We start from the raw sequence: 27408 nt of genomic DNA on the forward strand, positions 1-27408 counted from the left end.
TGGTAACGATGAATATATGTTGGAATCGCAAAGCGCAGAAACCGTGTAACCTGCAGAAAGGGATGGGACTGAGACAATCTAAAACAATATTTGTATTAGTCGATTGCACTAAGTGACCATACGCTCTCGGTGGTGATGGTTATTTCTACCCACAAAGCATATATTTTGTCGCTAATTTCAGTGAGCGTACTAATTGATACTAACGGTTGTCACAGGAGAACGGCACTGCTCTTGCCCAAAACGCTAATATTTGAAAGCTATCAGTGAAACATTGATGCATTCTGGTGGGACCATTCATTTTCCTGTGCCCGTTTATTGGTGCACTTACAAGTATAGCTCTTCCAAAACACGCCAATGGCATTCGGTGGACCATGCTACCATTCAGGTGACGTATTGGGATGTAATAGTCAGCGTTATTTCTATAGGTACGCTTCTTGCCCTAAAACGGCACAGCACAAGCAGCTATGTCTAGTCAGAAAGATAACGACAGGCACAGTGTGCCAGCTGGCTTAAGTTTTGAAGGTATGCGTTACCTTGTGCACGAACTGCGCACCAATGGATATTATGATTTGCTGCCCTGGCTTCACTCTTGCCTGTCCCTTCATAATATGTGCAGAATTGAGCAAGGTGGACTCCTTAATTAAGGCAACAAGTGACAATCAACCGGAAAAGAATAAGCTCTCTAGTGAAGACAAGAAATCCGATGTGTGATGAATGCATCCACCACGTGAGCACATTGCTTATAAAGCGGATTACAGGCAAGAGAAAAAGTATTTCTCTTTCGTTTTCTTTTGATTCCCTTGAAAATGTATGATCGGATGCTTTTGTAGCCGAGAATAATACATTTTTTTTTCGCTGCCTGGGGAATAAAATCAATATACGTATCACGTTACGATTACAATTACGTTACAGTGCTACAATTTCTTCGACTGTGTTAGTGGTTGTAGAGAGAGGCTGGTCAATAAATAAATTATTAAAATAAATAAACCTTGTCAACACATCTGAAAACTCTTGTCTCTACGTCCATTTTTGTAATTTTAGAGCAATCTATTTGCAGCGCAAATGTTTTGTCATTGGCAGTTAGCAGCCAGTTCAATGTTGTCTTGTCTTAGCGAAAGGTCTGTTCTGGCTTATTCATGATATACAATTGTATGATTACGAGTGCTGAATTTTGGAGAACCTTGAAACACACAGCGCCACAGGCGCCTCCGGTAACTTTCAAGTAAAGTTCAATGACTGAAACTTTGAAAGAATATGCAAATGGAGATAAGAGGAAAATATTAAAAAATGAGCTGGACAATGAAATGGTAGAGTGGGCGCATGTGCAATTTGAACGAATAGTGAGCTGTCAACTATCACCGGACAGGCCACCATTGGAATATGAACCTGGCAACGCTTAACGTCAGAACGTTATCTAGTGAGGCGAGTTTAGCAGTGTTATTGGAGGAATTAGATGGTAGTAAATGGGATATAATAGGGCTCAGTGAGGTTAGGAGAACAAAAGAAGCATATACAGTGCTAAAAAGCGGGCGTGCACTGTGCTACCGGCGCGTAGCGGAAAGACGAGAAATAGGAGTCGGATTGTTGATTAATAAGAATATGGCTGGTAACATAGCTGCATTCTATACCATTAACGCGAGGGTCGCAGACCTTGTGGTGAAATTTAATAAGAGGTACAAATTGAAGGTAGTACAGGTCTACGCCCCTACATCCAGTCATGATGACCACGAAGTTCAAAGTTACTATGAAGGCGTGGAATCGGTGATGGGTAGAGTGAAAACAAAATACACTATACAGATGGGCGACTTCAATGCGAAGGTAGGCAAGAAGCAGGCTGGAGACAAATCAGTGGGAGAATATGGCATGGGCTCTAGCAATAGCAGGAGGGAGTTATTAGTAGAAATTGCAGAACATAATATTATGCGGATAATGAATACCTTCTTCCGCAGGCGGGTTAGCCCAAAATGGACGTGGAGAAGCCCAAATGGCGAGACAAGAAATCAAATAGACTTCATACTCTGCGCTAACCCTGGCATCATACAAGATGTGGACGTGCTCGGCAAGGTGCGCTGCAGTGACCATAGGATCGTAAGAACTCGAATTAGCCTAGACTTGAGGAGGGAACGGAAGAAACTGGTACATAAGAAGCCAGTCAATGAGTTAGCGCTAAGTAGGAAACTAGAGGAATTCCGGATCAAGCTACAGAACAGATATTAGGCTTTAACTCAGGAAGAGGACCTTAGTGTTGAAGCAATGAACGACAATGTTATGGGCATCATTAAGGAGCGTGCTATAAAAGTCGGTGGTAACTCCATTGGGCAGGATACCAGTAAGCTATCGCAGGAGACGAAACATCTGATCAAGACTAGCCAATGTATGAAAGCCTCTAACCCTACAGCTAGAATAGAACTGTCACAACTTTCAAATTAAATCAACCAGCGTAAGAAAGCAGATATAAGGAAGTAGAAAATGTCTAGAATTGAACATGCTCTCAGGAACGGAGGAAGCCTAAAAGCAGTGCAAAAGAAACTAGAAATAGGCAAGAATCAGATGTATGCGTTAAGAGACAAAGCCGGCAATATCATTACTAATATGGATAAGAATGTTCAAGTGGCTGAGGAGTTCTACAGAGATTTATACAGTACCAGTAGCTCCCGCGAAGATAATGTGTGAGAGAACGGTCTAGAGGAACTTGAAATCCCACAAGTAACGCCAGAAGAAGTAAAAAACGCCTTGAGAGCTATGGAAAGGGGGAAGGCAGCTGGGGAGGATAAGGTAACCACAGATTTGTTGAAGGATGGTGGCAACATTTTCTTAGAAAGACTGGCCACCCTATATACACAATGCCGCACGACCTCGAGCGTACCGGTATGTTGGAAAAACGCTAACATAATCCTAATCCGTAAGAAAGGGGACGCCAATGACTTGAAAAATTATAGACCAATCAGCTTACTGTCCGTTGCCTACAAAAATATTTACTAAGGTAATCGAAAATAGAATCATGAACACCTTAGACTTCTGTGAACCGAAGGACCAGGCAGGATTCCGTAAAGGCTACTCATCAATAGACCATATTCACACTATCAATCAGGTGATAGACAAATGTGCGGAATATAACCAACCATTATATATAGCTTTCATTGATTACGAAAAAGCGTTTGATTCAGTCGAAACCGCAGGAGTCATGGAGGCATTACGGAATCAGGCTGTAGATGAGCCGTATGTAATAATACTGAAAGACATCTGTAGCGGCTCCACAGCCACCGTAGTCCTCCATAAAGAAAGCAACTAAATCCCAATAAACAAAGCCGTCAGACAGGGCGATACGATCTCTCCAATGCTATTCACAGCGTGTTTACAGGAGGTATTCAGAGACCTGGAGTGGGAAGAATTGGGGATAAATGTTGATGGAGAATACCATAGCAACTTGCTATTCGCTGATGATATTGCCTTGCTTAGTAACTCAGGAGACCAATTACAATGCATGCTCACTGACCTGGAGAGGCATAGCAGAAGGGTGGGTCTGAAAATTATTCTTGAGAAAACTAAAGGAATGTTTAACTGTCTCAGAAGAGAATAGCAGTTTACGATAGGTCCCGAGGCACTGGAAGTTGTAAGGGAAAACATCGACTTAGGGCAGGTATTGACCACGGATTAAGATCATGAGACTGAAATAACCAGAAGAATAAGAATGGGCTGGGGTGTGTTTGGCAGGCATTCTCGAATCACGAGCAGCAGGTTGCCACTATCCTTCAAGAGAAAATTATATAACAGCTGTGTCTTACCAGCACTCACGCATGGGGCAGAAACCCGTAGGCTTACGAAAAGGGTTCTGCTTAAATTGAAGACGACGCAACGAGCTATGGAAAGAATGATGGGTGTAACGTTAAGGGATAAGAAAAGAGCAGATTGGGTGAGGGAACAAATGGAGGTAAATGACATCTTCGTTGAAATAAAGAATAATAAATGGGCATTTGCAGGACATGCGATGCGCAGGGAAGATAACCGATGGTCATTAAGGGTTACGGAATTGATTCCAAGGGAAGGGAAGCGTAGCAGGCGGCGGCAGAAAATTAGGTGGGCGGATGAGTTTAAGAAGTTTGCAGGGGCAACATGGCCACAATTAGTAAACGACCGGGGTAGTTGGAGAAGTATGGGAGAGGCCTTTGGCCTGCAGTGGGCGTAACCAGGCTGATGATGATCATGATGATGATGACCTACTGCAGGTTAGCAAACCCATTTTTTAGATAACAAAATTGATTGCAAGCTCATACTTATAATCTTCAATCATAATGGCGGCGGCTTCATTTTACAACATGCTCTACAGCATGCAGGGAATAAATGTGGTGAGTGAATTATGCCGTGGACATTAAGGAGTAGCTTGGCGCTGACCTGCAAGCACCGACTCGATAATAAATTCTACAAGGGGTGCACATTTTTCTTCTGTATAGCATGATGCGTCGTGGAACGTTGTGTAAAGTTTTTGCCTATCTGTGGCAAGCCTGTTCAAGTGGCGTCGCTTTGAAGAAATGACATCTTGACAAAGCTTTAAAAACGGACGTGAAAATCACTAGACGGCTACACGACGATGGGGATCGTGTATTTCAACCTGAAAAGAATGAACAAATTTCGTCCTTAGAAAGACGAAAGAATTCGTTCCCCCTTCAAGCACTATATATTGCAGGGACCGCATGATGCCCTGCTGACGTCATTGAGATAATGGGAACTTTCAATACTACCCCATCGAGTCATCATGGTGCCAAAAGGTTTCTACGCATCTTGGGAAAAGTGAATCGTGGCTGTTTCTGACAAGGCCCTCATCAATCGGAGCTCATCTGGCTACATGCACTCTGATATCTTGGATCGCGATGCATAATTTTAGCATAGTGATACGTCTCAATGATTCAGCATCTTACAAATAAATGTTTAAATTTTTACAGCGCTACGTCATCAACTCTGGTGGGTAGCATAGTGTCCGTGTGCCAATTGCACGTCTAGTTTGGACCACTACGATTTGGCTAAAGCTGGATGGTTAGCAACGAGGAATGAGAGTCCCGCGTCGCTACACTCGGCAACGTCACGCGCGCAGTGATTACGGTCTGGGAACAGAAAACGGAACAGAACCGAACAGAAATGAGAATCATTTAGAAGCTATTGTGCCTGTGCCTCTCATTTTGGGCATTTCAGTGTGGTCCTATAAAAATGGTGCACTGAAAACTGAGTTACATGATCTTCCTCGCTGGGGTGGTGTCCTCATTAATGCCTATCATATTTCACAACGTACCTAACGTAAGACGATTCACCTAATGGGCGATCCTAATTCGTAAGGATTCACCCAATAACATTTCCATCGCTAGTGAAGACACCAAATCTGTTCGTGTCAAGTCCCTAACTATGCACAAAAAGAACTTCAGGGGGCGGGGGGGGCAATGGCTACACTTTATCACCCATCGCGACCAGCGTTTCATAGTCGCGACCAATGTTTTCCGCCCCACACGTGAGCTGACAAACTTGCCTAACTGGAGAATAGAGGAGCCGACTGCACTCACTTGTCTAGTGCCACTCTGGTCGCCAGCCATTTGCGAAACCGTTATCCAGACAATCGACAACTTTCGTTAGTATAAAGCCACCTCGACCAGTTCAATGCCCAGCTTAGCAATTATTCGGAGACCTCGTGAGCAATGTTGCACCTCACGCCAATCACCGCCGTCTGGTGACCAGCCTCGCGCAGGTGGCCTCGTGGCTGTTGCACTGGTTTCCGATGGTACCAACTTAAATTCGATGGAGTTGACTGAATCTGCATCCGGCCATTTTCATAGATGGAAAACTAGCAGACCGGTGGTTGCCGGCAACAAAAGGCACCTATTACGGAAACAAGCATATCCTCTACGTTATAGAGCGCCTTTTCTCTCGTCCTTCTCTTGTAGACACGTGAGCAGAAGCCAGTGTGCTTGCCGCTTCCTTGCAGAATCGTCACTTAAGGCAACCAACCTCTTTACTGCATTGCGTAAAACATCCGGTGCAATTATTTTGTAGCTAGCAGGTAATAGCAAATACTGTGCACTGGCTGCTGGTGGCATCTCTTACTAAGATTTGTGCCATTCTGCAACATTCAGTGCTTGAGCCCTCCTCACCGGGGTTTTGGTATGGCTAGTAGCGTATCCACCAATACAGAAGCGAAATACGTGTGTGGCACGTTTGTGAACACTTGTAGAAAATAGATATCTTGAATATACAAAACACGTCTTCAATTCCTCCAAGCACCGGGTAATGTTTAAGCATTAATTAGCCTTTATCGGGTGCTCTACCGTCGCGCACCCGGACACACCTGTCGATGATGAACACTTGCGTTGGTTGAGCGTGCAACCAAGACGTTCGCATTAGACATCAAGGGAGAACGCAGCGCAGTTGAAGCTTGCTGTAACAGTTGGATATTTCTGCTCTGCAGGTTACTGTTCAAATACTTCGCGCACTTCATCATCTATAGTGACCTCAGAAATATCGCCATCTTTACCGAACCCAGCAAAATTGCCACCTCCCATTCCCATGTGCGCCACCTGGGCTTCCACTACGACATAGTATCCTGAAAAGAGCGATGAGGGTGAACAGTTTCGCGACCAGCATTTTCAAATCAAACACGCTGGCGCTCAATTTTACTACAGTCTTAGTCATCCTTGCATGGAGGAAACAAACAGCGCTCATGAAGTGCACTTTTGTTACAAGAAGACAGCTCTGATTTAAAATTAATGGGTGTCAAGGTATTTCCGTTAGGGGCCCAACTGTTCATTTACAGCTAAAAAGAAGGCCTCAAGCAAACACAAAAATCCGCGTCCTCTGTATGGTCGTGGGAGTAAGTATTGATTATCTTTAAACTGACGATCAACATGAGCACATGTAATGTTTTACATGGCGCCATTACCTGTTGGTTTCGAATACCGAAAAATAGTTGCCCCTCATTGCTCACGAATGCGAGGCATAGTTGATTGCTTTAGTTCAAACATAGTGCCAGACAGGAAACCGGTTTCACTCACGAAACAAACAAGTAGTAGATTTTCCTATTTTTGTCAGCTAGAGGTTTGCCGTAGTCTTTGACTTTTTGCAGTGTCCTTTGGCGATCAAGCAGCTTTCCGTTCGATTCCTCTAACGGTACTGACAGATTGTTATTCTGAAACGGAAACGGAGTAATATTGATTTAGGAACAAAACGCTTTACATACTTCTAAAGCATGTGTGCAATAGCTCGCCTGGCGTACACACCATGTGAACGTTGCTATAGCGGCGACGAATAAAGGAGCTTTTCCTGTTTAGTTCATGCTTAATTCATTTTACAAAGCGCATGGTGTGAATTAATAATTTGGTGTGTAGGTATTCTATTGATTGGTACTGTGCAAATATATAAGCTCATGCACTCATTTAAAACATCTTCTATCGAAACAACTCAAGACCACTTGGTCTTTCTTTTTTTTTCATTTCTTTCGCTTCATTTTCTGTGTTCTTTCCAAATGTCATGGTCCTTTTTACTTACCTGAGATATCCCTTCAAACGTGATGCGTATGTTTACCGAAAGATTACGGAAAGCGCTTTCCACCTGCAAGATAACAGAGATCACATTCCCATTGTGATACTTTCTTTCCGTATATAGAATAGAAAACACAAAATTGTTTCGTGTGAAATTTTGACAGCAGAAGGTCATCGCGTGCAACTTTGCATTATGCTGATAAAAGTAAAGAAACGTTATAAACACATGTACTTGTTGATTATGAACCTCTGCGATTTTGATGGATTAGGGAAAATGTATGCCGCTTAGAAACTCGTCGTGCAAGAGTATCAGCTGGTATTACATTTTGTGCCGAATACAATCAATGTCCACGTTTGTTTCCATAACAATCATCTAGGGATATGAAAGATTTTAACGATGAGCTGCACATTTTGTGAGCTGGAAACATCTGGAAGATGACATTAGAAGTCTTCGGACGCTATTTAGAAAGAGGGCATTAAAAATATTAGACAAGAAAGTGCTTTGACTAAGGCATCTTGAAGAAATCGCAATTTTAGCGAATTCACTCACCGAAAAAAAACGAATAAAATAAAAAAAGTAGTCAAGCATTGGGTTTGTATCATGAATGCGTGTTTAAAATTAGTGGTAACAATATTGCAAGAAAGCTGTTAAAGAAACTGTACAACATATTACTGTGAGGCATCGCCAACTACAGTTTTCATGCGTGGAACAATGCAATGCCCATACCTATAGAGTTTCTCACTATAACAACTAGAAGAAAATCTGGCGCAACCGTCTATGCGAGTTTCCTAAGGGGAGCTGTGCCGCCATGGAAATGACGGTAGATGTGTCTGCGAGGTCTTGTTGGCAGGTGTTGTTAGAGGCTTCTTCTAAAATGTGGATATGGTTACACACATAACGTGTTCTTAAAGTAAAATCTTCATAGAATGTTTCCATTCACACAGATTACATCTTCCAGTGAAGTTTACTCACCTACAATGCATAACCAAGCAAAGAAAAGCAAGAACAGATGTCGGACTGTTCCAAAGCCAGCACGAATCTTGTCGTCTGTCTTCCAACTTTAGCGGCCCACTGATATCTTTTATGTTTCATATAACTTTTCATAGTTAAACAAAGCATGTTTTTGTGTAATAAATCCAAAACAGCTTTTCACGTGCTGTTTCAGTAGTAAATTATTCATTGTGACAAACGGAATGCTGCTTGTCTGCGTCTCCGAGAACCATACCGATCCGAAGTCACAATATACCAGCATTCCAATGCATACCACAGCGCAGCAGCGCCAGATATTCATCTAGGTAATATAATTAGAAACTTTATGCCCATAACTAATGCCCCAATCATTTAAATCAAGTTTACGTGAAAGTGAAGAATCGTGGAAACACTTCCAGACAAATATAGACGTATAATGCAGTGTTATTTTCTGTAACATGCAAGTTTAATTCACGCTGTTCATTGCTTTCTTTGTTAAAAGTTGGCCGCAATTTTATTTGCAGCCACTTTTCTACCCTTCACATCGTCTTTGAATTGGATAGTGGGGAACCCGTCTGTACGTCTAAGCGCTGCAAGTAAAGTGACGAACAAGGTCTTTTTTTAATCTTTGCAATCTTTATCAATGGGAAACAAGCATACGAAGAATTTCGAGGCATTCACATTTTAAAACCCCAACATCTCGAAAAAACCCTCACGGTTAACCAGATATGAGGCATTCACCATTGAATTTCAAAACTGAATCCTGGCAAAGGCTGAGCTGAGCGTGCCCCTCTGCTACCTCACACGCAACTGCCACCTGACAAAGTGTGGGACAAAGTTGCATCATGACAGGTCGCTGCAAATAGGGATACGTCACGTGGTGGCAGATCTTTCCTTGGGAAAGCGTGCCGTATCAGCACCCAGTGTACCCGGCTTCATTACCCAATTTCGTCATGCGTTTTGTCGTGGGACGTGTCATCTGTGATGATAATGGCAAATCCTTTTATGCGTTACGTTTGTGATCGTTCTTGTTATTGCTTTGACTCAACTTTGGAATTAGATGACGAATATTTATAATTAGGTGCGGTTTTCCCCATTTTTCTTTAAAGTGAGGGTGAATGAAAATGTTAGGACCTCTAAGTCAGCCATACAAAGAACCACCCTTTATATCACTGTCGCTGTCAAGACCGATGGTCTCCTCCGGTCCCATGCTTGGTGGCGGCCTGGAGTGTTGCCACCTTTGACAAGCAGGGCACATAGTGACTATGGACAGCTTTAGTCGGCTATCAATTGCTCTGTCCTTTCGAGGCGCCATTCACTTTATTTTTTCTGTTCTTTGTCGCGTATTGAATGCACGGTGGAATCTCCCGAAGGAAAACACTCGATGAGACTCCAATTTTCACCAGTTCCTCTCTGCTTTGCCAGTAGAGACTTCTGCTCGTCGCAGTAGGTCGAATTTCCATCACGTAGTGCACCTTCCTTACTGAGAGCTCCAAGAACGCAAGATACGGTGGTAGCAGAAGGCCTCAGTCTATTCGTCACATGGGTATGTGTCCGTTTCAATGACACCAGCTCAATCCGATCACACTGCTCTAAAGCTTCCCATGGTTGCTTTCAGTTGCACCTCATGTCCAATCCGGCCACTTACCACCAGATGTAACCGCAACGTGATTCCGACTTAAGCGCTAAACTATAATAATCTTTCCCGTTGCAATTTTCTCTTGTCTTCCAAGCACTGGCGCATATCCAATATTTGAGACTGGCCAAGGAGCAGGCGGTTTCCAGTATCATCATCATCATCATCATGAGCCTGGTTACGCCCACTGCAGGGCAAATGCCTCTCCCACACTTCTCCAACTACTCCGGTGATGTACTAATTGTGGACATGTTGTCCCTGCAAACTTCTTAATCTCATCCGCTCACCTAACTTTCTGCTGTCCCCTGCTAAGCTTCCGTTTCCTTGGAATCTAGTGCGTAATCCTTAATGACCATCGGTTATCTTCCCTCCTCATTAGATGTCCTGCCCATGCCCATTTCTTTTTCTTGATTTCCACTAAGATGTCATTACCCGTGTTTGTTCCGTCACTCAATCTGCTCTTTTCTTATCCCTTAACGTTACACCTATCATTCTTTTTTCCATAGATGGTTGCGTCGTCCTCAATTTAAGTACAACCCTTTTCGTATAACTCCAGGTTTCTGCTCCGTACGTGACTACTGGTCAGTTACAGCTGTTATACACTTTATCTTTATCTTCATGATCTGAGAATGCCTGCTAAACGTACCCCAGCCCATTCTTACTCTCTTCCGGTATATTCCAGTCTCCAGTATATTCCGAATTTAAACAAAACTGAATTGGAAAGGTAGAACATGAGAGTAATGTGATTTTCCAGCTTCCGGCAACTCGGCTTCCTCGCTCCCCTCTTGAATCCACATATCTCTTGCAACCCAATTACTGATGATGCTGATAATTTGGACATACACGTCTGACCTTCTCATGCAACAATACACGCAAGCATTCAAATGTCGCGCGTAAATGTATTAATGTTCAAAGTCGTAAAAAATAGAAATGTTTTATATTTCTTGTATTTAGAGCGTGACATTTTGGTTTGAGACTTTTGTGGGAATGCATGCATATATATATGTGGGTGTGTCTGTGTGTGTGTGTGTTGCGTATGTGTGTCATTGCGAAGCCGGAACGAACGGACCCTAATAGCCACGAACATAGATGGCGCTAACAAACTAGTCGGTTCGCGCAAATGCCTCAAAACATGACCTAGGAAACGCACAACATTAACGCCACAACGTCATCTTCATCGTCGCTAGTCGCATCTTCAGGTCTTCATGTGCGCACTGGCCCACCGGCAATTTGTAGCGACTACCTGTACCAAGCATGAAAATGAGCCAAGTAGGCTGAGGTGCCACGTCAAGTAAAGGTTCGCGGGAATTTCAATTGTTTGTAGAAGCCGAGCTGGAGAGATGGCAGGGGATTTGCGGCGTTTGCTCAAAACCCAAGCAGTAGGATACCGACCCACCTAGCGGTACCGACCTGGTCATAAACAAAAGGGACGGGCTCGTTCCGAGGCACGAATGCTGTTATATTACCAAGCTGTAAGCGTGCTTCGGAGTTGTTTATTTATATATATATATATATTTATATATATATATATATATATATATATATATATATATATGTGTGTGTGTGTGTGTGTGTGTGTGCGTGCGTGTGTGTGTGTGTTTGTGTGTGTGTGTGTGTGATGTGCGTGTATGTATCGGATCAGAAATAGAAATCTAGGTTGTATATCTTAAACGGAGCGGACAAGAAATAACTCGCTCATCCTAAGTAGCATTAGCCAAAGCGTATTACCACATGCTTACCTTTTCAAACAAATCACAGAAGTAGGCTGATGTGTTTCCAGCCTTTATCTTTTCATGTATACCAGAATCATACGTGACGTTCACAACAAGCTCGATTTCGTTTCCAGTACGTGCTGTATGTTTTAAAGAATAGAAAAATGTTATATTTGTGTGTCAGCACAACTTGTGCTATTATTGTTCCCAGTACCCCACACACGCTAATTCATGAATATTGGACTGCAGGACATATTGGACTGCAGCCTAAAACAGTGAAAATCGGAAACCAATAAAAAAAGTAATCGCTTTATTTTGAATGGTAAACTATCGAGAGTACAAAAAAGTAAATCGTACTGTTCTAAGTAAAGTGTTTTTGCTATTAGAGCTTGACTTCTAATACTAGTGCGCTTCGTTTTCTGCGTTCTTCACCACATCTAAATTGTGTACTTTCTGTAGTAATAATACCATGCGTTCCTTCATGTATATTCCTGCACGCTTCGCCATGACCGCACATACAGGTAATAACTACCTCATCTAATCACACTATCAAAATCACTATGATTACGGTACTCAACAGTGGGAGCTGCGTTATTAGCTGAAAAGCAGCAATTGGCATTAAACTTGGCAAATCGCCATTGCTATTGTAAACACGCACCATCCAGGTTATTACGCAACTACTAGAGATAACCTATAATTACCGAAGCATTTTTGCAACTTGCAGAACAATGTACACTAAACAATACAATTTTATATCTCAGTTAGGTAACATTACCGCATTACCGCTTTTTCAGTCTACTTTCAAAAGCGAGATGATGGGCAGAAATCAAGGAAACGGGGACATTTTACATTTAATTCCCATAAATAAATCTGTACCCAGTATTTCCCCTAAAATGAGTGCTTCCTTGTTCACATACACGGACGAGCTTCACGTTTTCCACTACATCGGAAGTAAACGCTTCCATGAACATACTGCCGAGTAACCACCTATTACGTGTATTTAAAACGGAACAATGGCTTCTTTTTTAAAATAATACGCAGGTAGCAACGGTGCTAGCTTTTGTAGTAGGCACTAAGGGATTATAGAGACTCGCAGACTTGCCTTCCTTATTAACGTCTGCTGCAGTTTTCTGATGAATACATAAGGAGAGAAGGATCAAGACCACCCGACGCATCCTGGACTTGATACTCAAGTGGCCGAAGTGGCCGAAGTGGACATATACAAAATTTATTAATCTCAGCACGACGTTGTCAAGTGTCACCAAGTTCTATCTACTAAATGTCAGACACTAGGAGAAAAAAAAGGGAAAACTTAGTAAAAGGACAAGAAATCCGTTATGTCAAGGTCTTAACATGTAAGGTCATCGATATTTTACAAGTGATTGAACCCTTTTTCACTCTATAATCAAAGAAGAAAACTTGAATTCATCTTATGCTAGGCAAAGTTACAAAAAAGTCATGGTGCCCTCTACTTACGTACTTATTCTCCATCTATGTCTTGTTTGCTGCTCCCAAGTTACGAACACTATCTCTACTGTGAACTGCCTCATACATGTCAGAAATAGTTGTTGCTGCCTAAACCTATATGTCTTTTTAAGAAAATCTATACAGCAATAATTGTCTTGAAGTTCACATCACCGGAATGAGCCGCAGTGTTCTCCACGCAACCATTGCTTCAGGAACGCCTCTTTCACAATGATTATAAGCCGTAAGGTGACAAGTTTCAGCTCTAGCTGAAAGTTATGCGCAATTATCGTACTGATTTTTAAAGTGCCCACAACAGCATAAATTTAGAAAGGGCATATTTATGGGTAAGAAAAGTGCGGATATGCTCCAAGTTTCAAACACCCTTGCATGTTTCCTTCAATTCTAATACCGACTGTGTGCAAGGTCTTCTGTCACTAGTTTTAGACCAATTCATGCCTACGTAGCGTTTTTTTTTTATGGGAGCCTGCAAAGACGGGGGATCACGCCTAAATTTTATATCACTGAAAATATCTGAACACAGAGATAAAATGACCTCACTGGCCTTTCTGGCTTGGAGGACTGACAATACCAGAAGAAGTCTTACATCCGTAAAGGAGGGGGGGGGGGGGAGGGTGGAGGGGAGATGGCACGCACTATGCGCACGAGGTCGGTTGGTGATTTTGTGCTCCCCAAATGTCAAAATACGAGCGATTTCGGCCACGTGTCACATTTCTCAATATAAGTGAAGTTCATTGTAGGATCTCCTACATAATACCTTGTTATCTGTTTTATCAAATGAGGAATGTTAGCGGAATTTTTTTCGCAGACCTTTAACTTCGGGATTGCCAGTGGTATCTGTTCCAAACACTATCGTAAGTGCGGTGCCCTCTCGCGGCCCCTATATTTCCGTTGAAGGATCTTCACCGATTTCGAATGCTTATGGCATTCTCTGCCATTTTGGCTCACTTCCTGCAGTGAGAATAAGCTGAGGCTGCATAAGAATTTTCATGACACAGCAAAATTGACTGTTTAAAAGTTAGATCCCTGTAATATGTACCTACGTTCTTTCGGTGTGACGTATTAAGCAATTTGTTTACTTCATCATATATAAAGAAAACATCTCTCAGTCGTCATATGCATGCTGGATAAAATAAACAGGATGATCATTTCAGAATCTTTGCACAATTGTCAAAATTAGCTTGTTGCCGATAACATAATTCTAGTCACTTAGTCATATTAATCCGGGAGGTCAACCAGAAATCGAAACACATTGTCAAATAATTAAAATGTTACAGTTACGCTTCACTTCGTGCACCGGGGAAGAGGAGTACGTCAGAATGTGCGCGCTTCCCCACTTTCACACGCGAGATTGAGTCGCCGTCGTCGGCTCACGGTCTTACGCTTTCACTCGCACACACAGCGTATGGCGAGCGAGGACGATGTTAGAACAGTACGTCTTGGTAATGCTTCGGTAATTATAGGTTATCTCTGGTAGTTGCGTAATAACCTGGATGGTGTGGTTTACCCGATGCAATCACAATAGCGATTTGCCAAGTTTAATGCCACTTGCTGCTTTTCGGCTAATAACGGAGCTCCCACTGTTGAGTGCCGTAATCATATTGATTTTGATAGTGTGATTAGATGAGGTAGTTATCACCTGTTTGTGCGGTCATGGCGAAGCTTACAGGAATATACATGAAGAAACGCACGGTAGTAAAATAACTGTACTACGACAGCTATTATCTTGTACTTTAAGAGTACTGACATTCAGCTGAGACTCAATGCTCTTGAAGATAAATCTGAGACGCTGGGAAGTTTTACTAACAACGTGGCCACCATGCAAATCGCAGTTAAACAGTCTCTTGTAGGAATGCTCCCTTGCAGTCACTTTTGGATGATGTTGAATAGAGGTCGCGCCAGGACAATTTAATTTTCCGTTGCCTTTCAGACAGCAACGAGCCTTGGGCTGAAAGAGAATCTAGGCTAACTAGCGTACCAGCGACGGTACTAGATACGCTTCCACCTGAATCAATTCAGCCCTCCCGTCGCCTAGGCCAATTTTCACCGAGTAAGTGCTGCCCAGCAATAGTTCAATTTGGAAACTTCCAAACAAAACAACAAAAATTATCCTGCTGCAACTGCTTAAAAAGGAACAGCACTTCATTGTAGACAAAAACTACAGCTCGTCAACCAGTACATTTCGCAAAAAAATACTTGAACTTGACGGAACCCAACCAAACTCACCGCGATTACCGTTTCGATACAACAAGCTATACATAAAGAATAAACGCTTTCTCAGCAACGCGCAGATAGACAAAATCGGAGAGGTTAAGCTACAACGCATTAGCACCACCCCGCGTAATAACACTGCACAAGCCACTTCAAGATAGGAGATAATGAGGAGTAGAGGCTGTACTTCACAATGCCCCCAATCTATTTTGTTCACTTATATCAGAAATATACTCAATAAACACGACTCACTCTCTTCTGCCATTGGCACAGGCTCTACGCGCATTATAACACTTACTGAAACATGGCTTGCAGCCCACGTGCACAAAATCAAATTTTTTCATGGCGCTAATCATTTTTACACTGTACCATTGGGATTGAACTGAGCGTCGAGGAGGTGGTGCCGGAATCCGAACCCGCAACCTCATCGTTAGCAGCACAACACCATAGTAGGTAAGCAACTACGGCGGGCATCAGCTAAACTGTGCGCCTCGCACGCACTTGCGAAATAGCATAGATATTTCCCATACACAACGCTTAACTTTAGACAGAGCTATGGAAGACGAAAACGGAGATTAAGCGCACACAGCCTAAACATGCCATACCAACAAACCTACACGGGAGTGGCAATTCTGGCTTCTATTGAATCACAATTGGTGCTTTCAGTATGAAATAAAACACAACGATGATGGTTTATTAAGGTGCAATGGTTTCTATAATACCTGTGTCGTACATTTCCATGTGCACATTTGTAATGGACCTATACCTGCGCAGCCTAGAGGTGTGTATTGTAGCTCCGAATCTAGTAAAAAATATTATGATGAAGTCTATGGAAGATTGTTGTCAAAGCTAGTGATAGCTTTGTTACTTAAGCTGCTGCATGCCCCCATGTCATGGGTTGATCACGAAACCATGGAGGAACATCAGCAAGTAAACAAAGTGGCGATATCGCTGCATGCGTCTGCATCTTTGTTCTCTACTTTGTTATATATATTTTTTTTCTGCCTAAAACTCAGCGCAATGTGATCATGCTGCAGGGTGCCACTACACAGTAACCTTGGTGTAATAATATCCTCCCCGTTGATTGTTTGAAGAAAACCACAGCATCCGCAGTATGCTGGCTGAAACTTCACTGAAATAGCTTTTCATCAAGAAGCTGAGCAGGACTAATGCGGTGTCGGCTGCGCATCATGGATTCGCAGCTAGCCTGCACCTCTCCGCACCTCCTTCCGAAGCGCCTGATTCCATCCGCGCCCGTAACTGTGCACTGGTGTCTCTTGTGGATCGGGTGGTCCGACCTCACGCGCGCCCTCCTCTACCTTTACTGTCATTTTGCGCCATGCCCGCACTTTCTGTCCTATCTCTCTACTATCATCTTCGTGACTTGACCTACTCTAACCGGAGTTCTTAAAGAGGATCCCTGACTCTAGAAAAACCACACACTATATGCGAGACAAAAGGCCGCCGTGAAACCATCCAAAGGATTTCAAGTAACAAATACAGTTGTTGCTCCAAGATTTGCGTTCGCATGGGTGTTCGGGGACAACTAGCACATGATTACCCTGGTCAAGCAATGATTGCCTTTTTACGGTAGCATCAGCCATGGAACAGCTGTGGCCGTGGTGAACTCTTCAAAAGGTTATTTGAGAAAGCTTATGTGGAAATAATCAAGTGAAATTGTTGGAAGTTACCTGCTATATGGCAAATATCTGGGCAGCCTCGTGGGCTTCTTAACACGCCCTTTTTTCTGTACTCTTTCCGTACATCATTGGTGAGACACAATAATATTTAGAGTGTGGTTTCTATTCTGAAATGCTGAAAAATGTGCCGCAACTACGCCTCTTTGTAGAGCTGTTGCGATAGAGCGCAACCGCCGACGTAACAATAAAACATTCCCAGAGCTACTAACGGATGTTTTCTTTGTGTTGTTGCGTTACCTTTTATCCAAACTAATGGCAGGTTTTAAATATTTGTGTATCGCTCTGGATGAAGCACAAGCCGGAGAATTTTTTCTGTTTCGCACGAAGGGAGGAAACGTTACAACCAACTGCCAGCGTTAGCACTGCTCTGAGCTTGTCTGAAAACAATATCGTTATGACGAATCACGAGATCAAACCGAAAAAAAACTGGTATTCCTCAGTATTTCAAAACAGAAATGCATATATGTACGTATCTCGACATTTACTCTGTCTTTCTGGGACCAGTGCATGAACGAAGATGTAGCAAGCGTGCAGCTGCTCGGCGGATGCACTATTGTTTGGTTGAGCATCGCTCATTGCAGCCGTGAAAGCGAGAATGCTGACCGAGGTTTAAAAGAGATAATTCAGGGGATTAGCTTTGTCGCTATTGAAGTAAAGCACACGACGCATGTCTGGAGGGCTTCTTTATCACGCACGTGCCACTCATGTGCCGTTTACAGCAAGGCAGCTCGACGACAACGACGCCCACGACGACGGCGCGTGTACGCCTGAAGCGTCCACATATTGGCTATAATAAATCACAATAGCAAGGGTTCATATGTAATGTAGCGAAATCTTTTCAACCGGCCGTGCTGTTTGTATACTGTTCACTAAACTGGAAAAAATGTGCGTCCTATTCGTCAGTTTTTCTTCCGTCGCACAGTCGTGTGTCGCCACTCACGTGCGAATAAACAGTATGGTGCAGCTGCCTCCACTCGTACACTTGCCGTCTCAAGCACAGACACAGTTTCTGTCTATGTGACAAGCAATAACGTCGCGTCTCCCATGAAGCTTTATCGGCTGAAGTAATTGTCGCATGTAGAATCACAAAATTGTTGTGGATGAAGGTGTCCACACAATGAATGAAGGCAAGCAAGGATTCAAGTACGTGTACATGCTCATAATAACGTAACGACTTCGTAATGACACAGTGCCATTTGTTGTTATGCAGAACATACAGCTGTATTCATTCAGCTTGAGGAAAATATTTTCCGATGAGTTCAGCTATACAACATTGCGCCACAGCAATCAGTGTTAAAGATGCCGTAAATATTAATGAGACCAGCTTTACACAGGTAGCCAGCGCGTTCAATTGAAAACATATTGCACACAAAGGTGAGACAATCTAGTAATTTTTTTTTAGTATGCAAAGGTGATGAAAGCCAATAACACATGCAACCGAAGCTGATAGCCCTATAAGAAACCGTATTTTCACCGGGACACTTGTATTAGGACAGCGCTTTATTGATATCACCAGAAAGCTTGCAACTACACTTTTTCAAATGCCATAGGAATAGGCCATATGTGAAATACTGTAAGTAGGCTTTGTAGCAATATGATGCTGCCATACGTGACATGGCTGACCACTAGCTCATGGCATCATTGATTCGGGGTGCAATACAGTCAGGATGTAGTACAAAAATGATGACGCTAAGGCTAGCGGCACTTGCGCACGCATTTCTGCTACACTTCCACATTAGGGCTGCGTCTGCCTTCTCGTGTGGTTTACACAAAATTTGTAGGATAGTGTGCGTGCTGATTTCGGACATCCGCTGTTGCCTATGTAACAAAACATTAACTAAATGCATTGGCTGATGCTGACAGTAAGCAAGAACTGCGTCTATTTTGTTACAAGAAAGCTGAATTTGGAGACAGACATTTATATTGCCAGAAAAATGCAGGATTGGAAGACGGAGCAAGATTTGAAGGCCAAGATTCATAGATCTTAAATTGTATTGTGTTATAGGAATATTAAAAGAAGAGCCTAGTTTGCTCAATTTAGTAACAATAATCCAATGCTCATTGGATACAGAACACCCTAAGGCACGTTGAGCGGGGCACCAAACCATTGCTTCACATAACAGAGCGCTTGCAATTCTCAAGTATCGGGTGCACAACATTAAAATAAACTTTTCAAAAGAACCATGACACATATTAGGTGTGACGCAAGGTAGACTCGTCATCCACATTTTGGGCACACTTTGGGGGAAAAGCTAATTTAGACTTATCCTTTTCTATAGCATGCAGGTAGCACATTTGTGTCGTCCATCTTTTTCGAAAACAAATGCCCAGTTGTTCCTGTGACTGTCATATGGCTTTCAAGTGAAAAAAAAACCTCGTTGGATAACGTTTTCTGGTACTCCAGTTCATGCATCATTTAGTAGTCTGGTCTGTATAAAAAGAGCATATTATATTGTAATATTTTGCTTATGTTGAGTCGTAACCAATTTTTGCTCTTGCAGAATGCAATAAAATATTTGTTGCAATATCTTTCAACACACCACACTGCTACCAGATTTTGTGATCACGAAGCATATATGTTAAGTGTCGAGCTAACAATAGTATAGTGTACACGTTTCACGAACTGTATAGACGTATTTCATTGACACTAGAAAAGCATTAAACAGACAGTTTTCACACCTCATTGATACAACAACGTTAAAATGAAATGCATGCACGTTTTTTTTTCAAGTTCAATATAATTTTATATTGAATTAGCAGAAAGAACAAAAGTGTACTAACTACCTTCAGCAACCGTCGGTGTGACTGTACTTTGAGAAAGTACTAGGAAGCATAGATACAGAATAGTCTTCGTAAACAGCTCCATCCTGCAAAATACGTACAGCCGAATAATGTTCTAGAAATTGGCTACATGTGTTACTTATATACATTCGAGCAGGCCACCTACCCAAAATGTTTAAAATGTCAGCGATTGCTATTTAGTAAAGTTCAAGCAGAAGATCGGTTGAAGATTTAAGGAGTAACGAAAAAGCAAAAAAGAACAAATGCGCACACAGCGGTATGCAACAACAAACAAGCAGACAAAATAGAATCGTGACAGGCAGCTCACGTTTTAAGTAGTGTAACTGCTTCTTCCCAATTCTTGGTAGGAGGAAAGGTGGTAAAGTCGCGATGCGTAGAATGTTTTTTCTGACGTTTATTATACACGGGAACTTGTTTTCGCTGAGATACATAAACACTTTCTTGCCTTGGATTGATTGTAGGTGCTAGATGTGTTTATTTGTTTTCTGCTTTTTTTTCTATTGTGGTAGCAGATAAGTGGACGCTCGAGGCGGAGTCGTGCCGTCAGTGTCATCGCTGCCATTATCTTGTGTTCGAGCTCGAGAGTGCACGCGTGACCTGCGCTCTGAGAAATCGATCTCCAGTGACGTCCAATGCATTCCACTGAAGAAAAGGTCAAGCGAAGTGAGCGCACCGTCAGCGCTTCAACAAATCGCCTCGGTGGCTCAGCCAAGGCTGCGTTCTAACTTCAGCTGCTGGCATGAGCATTGCCCGTATTCGCCCACGCACGCCAGTGTACATACTTGAGCTGCTTTGTGTAGGAACTGGTTTGAGCGGAACGGGTGGTGAGGCTAACTATATGTCAAATTTTACTGGGTTCTGACTAAAGCCGATTCTTTCCCTTCGTTCTCATCGAAGGAAGTTGTAAAATGTTTAATTAGACCATCATTGCCCTCATCTCAAGCACCATTGACAGGTGTCTTCTGCAACACCTTTAGTGATGCTCTTCGTAGTGCCAGTCTTGCTAGACACCTGCGAGCGGCCAGGTCGTTTGCCTTTTGCCCTAACTGAGTTGTTCATATAGAAGTTATAGCAATAGTTACCACGCATAGTTCAAGAGATAACGCATGATATCGCTGTCACTGCTGGCCGTTCAGACAAAACTGCCCTATTTTTCCTGCAGCGGCAATTGATCAGCGCCACGGCGCTCTGCGACATCAAGTTTCCATTGAAATACGTTCCTACAAGTGAAACCGTTACCAGACACGAGGACACATGCAGCGAACAACAGTTTAATGGTTGAAATTTGATCAGTTGTGTTTATTAGTTCGTTTGTCATGATAGAAATGCTGCACATGACATATTTACATATAACTCAAACAGATATACTCAGACCTGAGTATGAATCATCGCTTTGAAACGTAATGTTTAAAGCAGGACCCCACTGCCACATTTCGAAATTGAAAAGCACATGTTTCGTTGTGAAATTTTCTTTACACATGCGAAAATATCGAGGGTGAACAAAATCAACACGGCGCCGAAGTGGTGTTGTGGAAATTTGGGTTAATAAAACAACATGTATGCGATGCCGCGAAGACTCATCCTCAGCTTCAGAAGCACACGTCCGTACATATAAAGACATGCTGATACATTACAGGGACACTAAAGGCAAATAGAAAGTCCAACTAAAGGGATAGATTAGTGTGCGAGAATCTTTAAGGCGTCAGTATTGTAGAGAAGAGAGCTGTTATAATCGAGAAATTGAGGTAAATGCAAGACTTGATTAGAGACTCCCCCGGGACATTCAAGCACTTGGCCGATGATGAAACCACTGCTCACTTAAATTTTGTTACTAGTACTCAACTAGTCGTTGCACAAAAACATTCCCATATTGTACAAGATGAAATAAAATACTATTTGTCCAGTTCCATTTCATGCTCAGAAAAAGAACTCATTGACGTTACCGTTGAGAACTATGCGGCCGATCGAAAATTTCGTTTTCACTCGACTCTGCGCTGACGACGCTTTCGTGTTTCAGTACTTTCCTGATCGTGTTGTGCTGCGCTGGGCTTGCTGGCTGGCGGAACCCGCACAAACTGCAAGTAGCAGAGAATTCTAATTCCATGTATTGATGCGGGATGCCCGAATGGCCTACGCGACTTGACCAAAAATCAGCTGCAGAGGTGAATACACCGCTCTGTCCTGGTCGGATGCCACCATTGGTCGATCCCCGTTTTACTCACCCCCGGCAGCAAAGGGCATTGATGGTGTATGCAACGTCACCGCTGCACCGGTTGGGTGGCGGGAAATTTGAATTCCGGAAAAGGTATTCTGACTCTTCAGATGCAATTTTCTCATAAACTAAGTCTCTTCTTGGGATTGAACAAGCGTTTAGAGGTTTCTGGAATGGTATTTAAACAGTCCACGTTGACTTTGTATTTGCCGTTAGTGTCCCTTCAAGTGCGAGGACCTTGGTTAGTTTGCGCTGGACGATAAATTTTGTTATCCTTGTGCAGTGATAAAAAGTATTGAACAGGATCAGGAAGCAGGCAACTACCACTGGTTGTAAAGTTGATCAGGACGGGTAGGAACATACAGAGAACTGCGAAGTGGGGCTTTAATCACAGAAATAATTATCCCGCCGAGGCAGCTCAATGCCAATGGCGTAGCACTCCTGATCATGACCTGAAGTGATCCATTCCGGGTCAGGGGATCCATTGTGTCCGTTTTGTCCATCGCCTCGCAAGAGGCGATGGACACAACGACACTCAGCGCCAATGGAGCGGCGAGATTCTCGCGATCCACGGTGCCTGGAAATGTCCCGTTAGCCAATATTGATCTGTTAGACACACAGGATTAAACATATTCATCAATATGGAGAAACGATTACTACAGGGAAATGTTAGAGGATAACCTCGAGGACATTACAGAACTCCTACACAAACACACTTCAAAGTTGTTATTTGTTCAAGAGGCATATCTGAAACCTACGGACTAATTTTCTTAGCTAATATTTATCTTCCGAGGGAACCGTTACGAGGCTAACGCCTCTGGTGGTGTAGCAATAGTAGCCGACAAATCTGTAGCTTGGCCACACGTCGCCCTTCAGGTGCCCCTTGAGACAGTAGCAGTTCGGGCCGTTCTTTTTTATACATTCATCACAGTATGTTCAATTTTTATGCCCCCGAACCATCATCTCTAAAAAACAAACTTTTATAACCTCATTATCCACCTTCCCGAGCCTTTCACATTCGTGTGAGAGTTTGATGCTCACGACACGATGTGGGGAGAGTCGCAATGCGACGCGAGATGTCGTTTGATAGAGAGTTTTAGTAAACACGGTACATGTCTGTTCAGTAAAAACGAGAGGACATATTAAAATATATATCACAATTCTTCTATAGACCAATCTATTGGCTTGGCAGTTCTTATCCCTTACTTAGTATGGAGCGTTAATAAATATCATTATGGAAGTGACGATGTTTCTGTGTTTTAAACCTAATTGTACAACACGAATGCCCTCCACATGCGCCTCGGTGGAAGCTAGCTCCTGCCGACTGGCACCAATTTTAAGGAATCGACCTGGCTATCACTAGATTTGATCACTGATTTTATAATTGAAGACGCTGTAACGTATCTTACCATTTTTATTGTGGAAGCAGCGAATGGCCTCGTTCCACAATCAAGCGGTAGCTCATCCAAAAGACGAGTAGCGTGGTGGAATGATGAGTGCAAGGAGGCGGGAAAAAAAACAAAAGAAAGGGTGAACATACTGCGCCGATCCCAAACGGCAGAAAATTCGAGAGAATTTAACAATATTAAATCACAACGAAGGCGAACGCGAAGGCAAGCTAAGAAGACAAGCTGGGAGAGGTTCTTTTCCGATATCAACTCATACACACTAAGGGACAACAAATTCATCCATTGTCCTTGATATGGATAAAAACAAGTTGGAGGACTCTGGCCGACGCTCTTGGTGAACACTTCGAGCGTGTCTCTAGCTCCACTCACTATTTGGAGAACTTTTTGAAACATAAAGCAACAGAAGAACTCAAGCCACTGAATCGGAAATGTATCAACAAGTGATTCTTATAACCATGCTTTTACCATTTCCGAACCTAAAGCTTCCTTTTCAGCATGTGTGAGCTCTTCACCGGGCCCCAGTATAAACATGTACGATATGCTTAGGCACCTGCAGAAATCACGCTACTCACACTTTTCAATATTATCTGGGCTGCTGGTTATCTCTCATCCAAGTGGAAAGAAGCAATTGTGATCGTTGTTTTGAAGGACGGTAAAGATACTTCATTGCTGCCTAGCTACTGTCCTATAGCGTTTACAAACTACCTTTGTAAGCTTTTTGAAAAAAAAAAAACGGTCAATCGTGGCCTCGTTCATTTCCAGAACCCAGGAAAATGCTTGAACCATTTCAATGTGGCTTTAGGGGAGGGTGACCTCAACTCGTGCGCCTCTCGTGCAAATCGGAGCAAGCATTCACGATGCTTTCGTACATAAACATTCCTTCTTAACCGTGTTTCTTGATATGAAAAAAGCGTGCGATACAACTTGGCGGTGCAGAATCCTGCGCGACCTTTCGGCGCTGGGCGTCCACGGCAACAGGTTTAACATTATGGAAAGCTATGTAGGCAACCGTACATTTCAGGTGAAAATAGGTAATGCAGTGTCGCGTATATTTATAAAGGAAACTGGGATACTCCAAGTTTGCGTACTCAGTTGCACGCTCTTTGTCGTTAAGATGTACACGCCTCGTGCATCATTACCACGAGCTTTTTTATTCCTTCTACATAGACGATATACAAGCAGGTTTGAAATCCTGCTAGCTCACAGTGTGTGAGACACAGGTACAGCAGTGCTTAAACAAGGTACCCAAGTGGACAGAGCAAAATGGATTTAGAACCAACCTCCACAAAATTATCATGTTTTCCTTACAAGAAAGAGAGGCCTGGTTCAAGATGCCTTTGCAGAACTGGGCGGACAACAAATTCCTGTCAACAAAGAGCACAGATTTCTAGGGGTTATACTCGACTCCAGGCGTTCTTTCATTTCACACATAAAATGTCTTAAAGTAAAATGTGTAAAACCAATGAACTTACGTAAAATAATATCCCACACAGCATGGTGTTGTGACAGGAAGTGTTTATTTAATATTTACAGGAGCCTAGTTCGATAATGAATAGATTATGGTGCCATAGTATATCACTCTGCCGCCTGGGCGCGCTAAAGATGTTAGATCCCGTTCACCATCTGGGTATCTAAATCCTGGCTACTGGCGGATTTAGATCAAGCCCTGTTGAAAGTCTATACGTAGAGTCAGACGAGGGGTCACTGCATTTTCAGAGAACGTAAATAAACTTCACCTATATTCTCAAAGGGCACTCTAATGAGGAACAGCCGTGTTTCATAACCGTTAACGCCTTCAATTGTGAAACACTTTTTATTAGACTCTCTATGAGACTTCCTTTGTCACTGCGTATAAGAGAACTTATCGAAGAAATAGATGTCCCAGTTCTCGAAAACTGCCTAGTGCCTGCAGCTAAGCTATTACCGCCCTTGCACTGGCAGGTGACAGACTGTGATGTAACCTTACTAGAGGTCACAAAATACGCTCCTCACCTCTAAATCGATATGCATTTCCGCGAACTTCAATCGAAGTAGTTCTGGTCCGAATTCGACACAGACACGTCAAAATAACATGCTGGCGTATAGTATTTTGCTCTCGGTCCCTCTTTTTATAAATCTGACGTATTGAACCCCGTAACAAGTATCTTGACTGCAGATGTCTATGCAGTACTGTCTGCAGTAAAGCATATAAAAATGAAAAACTCGACAGAGCCATAATATTCCCAAACTCATTCAGTCTTGTAAAAGTGTTGATTTCTTTACAAAGGCACGCAAATCCTGTTTTCATTGAACTCTACACGGGCTGTCCAAAGGGCCTGCGACAGGGCTGAAGATCACGGTCTTCCGCCCCCGGCGCAGGTGCGGCCCGCGACTACGACACGGTAGTTCCTTAGGACCAATTAAAGTTTCTTGTCTGTCTGTCTGTCTGTATTGAACTCTACACTCTCTAATGCAGCATTTATTTATCGCAAAGACGTGTACTAATATGCTAGTTATCTGGCTGTATAGGCATCGAGGGTAATGTACTGGCTGGCAAAATGGCCACATCACTCGCATCACTACCAATTATTCCTATGGCTGCTGTCCCTGTCACAGATTTGAAGCTTTTCTTACAAAAGAAAGAACGGAACCACTGGCAAAGCATGTGGGAAGCAGAAATAAATGTAAAGCTGCACGTTATAAAGCCGCAGTGATTTGTTTGGCCCTGCGCAACAAAATCACGGCGAACAGATGTCCTATTCTGTCGTCGGAGAATAGGGCACACATTTGGCGCCCACAATTTTGTGCTTACTGAAAATTAGCCTCTAACCTGTGGTAGATGTGGTGAGAGCCTCACCGTCGTCCACATCCGCCTGGAGTGTCCTAAAGCCGGAGCTAAGAGAAAGAAACATTTCCTTTCCATGTTGCGAAACTGATTCGTCACCGCATGCCGCATCTTCAGCGAGCGAAAACGAAATGTGCGTGAAATGCTCGGGCAGATGCGGACGCGAGCTCGGACTCATGAAGGAAATAAACAAGTTGCGAGGGCTGGCCGTGCACCTTGGAAGCGGCCGCCCCAGTTAATTCTCCAGATACAGCCTAAATGGTGGACGACAGCATTCGACCTCGCACCCCACCTCTCCCAACAACCTTGAGTCCGGCCGAAACTTCGCAGCAAGTCCTGCGGCGGTCAACGAGGCAGCGCAAGCCAGTGCAACGGTTCCACTTTTGAGGAGAGGGCAGTGTTCTGGCTTCGTCATGATTGTTTTCCGCATGCGCAGTGTTCTTCCGTTCCTTCTTTCCACTCCCACTTCCCTTCCCACTTCAGAGGATAAAAGCGATCGCACGCCCCTAAATAAACATCTATGTTCACGCGGTCTGTGCCTCGTAACTGTTAGGGCTGCGTGCCGTGGAAATGCTACAGTTACAGTAACTTATTCGTACGATACTAGAAAGCTTTTGTTCAGCATAACTAACGTGGTCGTCCCAAACTATTGTCTTGGAAAATCTCCTTCCAAGCATCCTAAATGTTTTACCTGTGTCTGTTTTTGCATCGGTACATCTCAAAACTGTATCAGTCACCACGTCCCTATTTTACAGACGTAAAGGCACAGCTTTTGTTTTGGCAATAATAATGTTTAGTCATATATGTGATATATGCAAAATGTAAAAAGATGTTGACGAAGAATACTTCCTTGTGGAATACCCGATAAAATTGGTCTAACATCGGATGAATTGCAAGTTATATTTATGAACTGATGGCTGCAACCTATAT

General features: G+C 43.0%; 1 protein-coding gene and 1 long non-coding RNA gene across 2 annotated transcripts in view; one reads left to right on the plus strand and one right to left on the minus strand.

The window, feature by feature from the left end:
• The window catches only part of LOC135911875 (uncharacterized), a 351642-nt gene that overhangs the window by 16608 nt on the left and 307626 nt on the right, over nt 1-27408 (plus strand). The gene's annotated exons all lie outside the window — the stretch shown is intronic.
• The window catches only part of LOC135911844 (uncharacterized), a 44231-nt gene that overhangs the window by 12103 nt on the left and 4720 nt on the right, over nt 1-27408 (minus strand). The window contains exons 2-3 of the mRNA XM_065444182.1: nt 7525-7587; nt 7032-7165 (exon numbers count right to left, since the gene is read on the minus strand). Of these exons, the coding sequence (XP_065300254.1) occupies nt 7032-7165; nt 7525-7587 (197 nt within the window). The remainder of the gene's footprint in view (nt 1-7031; nt 7166-7524; nt 7588-27408) is intronic.

The sequence above is a fragment of the Dermacentor albipictus genome, chromosome 10 (genome assembly GCF_038994185.2).
Source record: "Dermacentor albipictus isolate Rhodes 1998 colony chromosome 10, USDA_Dalb.pri_finalv2, whole genome shotgun sequence".
NCBI lineage: Eukaryota > Metazoa > Arthropoda > Arachnida > Ixodida > Ixodidae > Dermacentor > Dermacentor albipictus.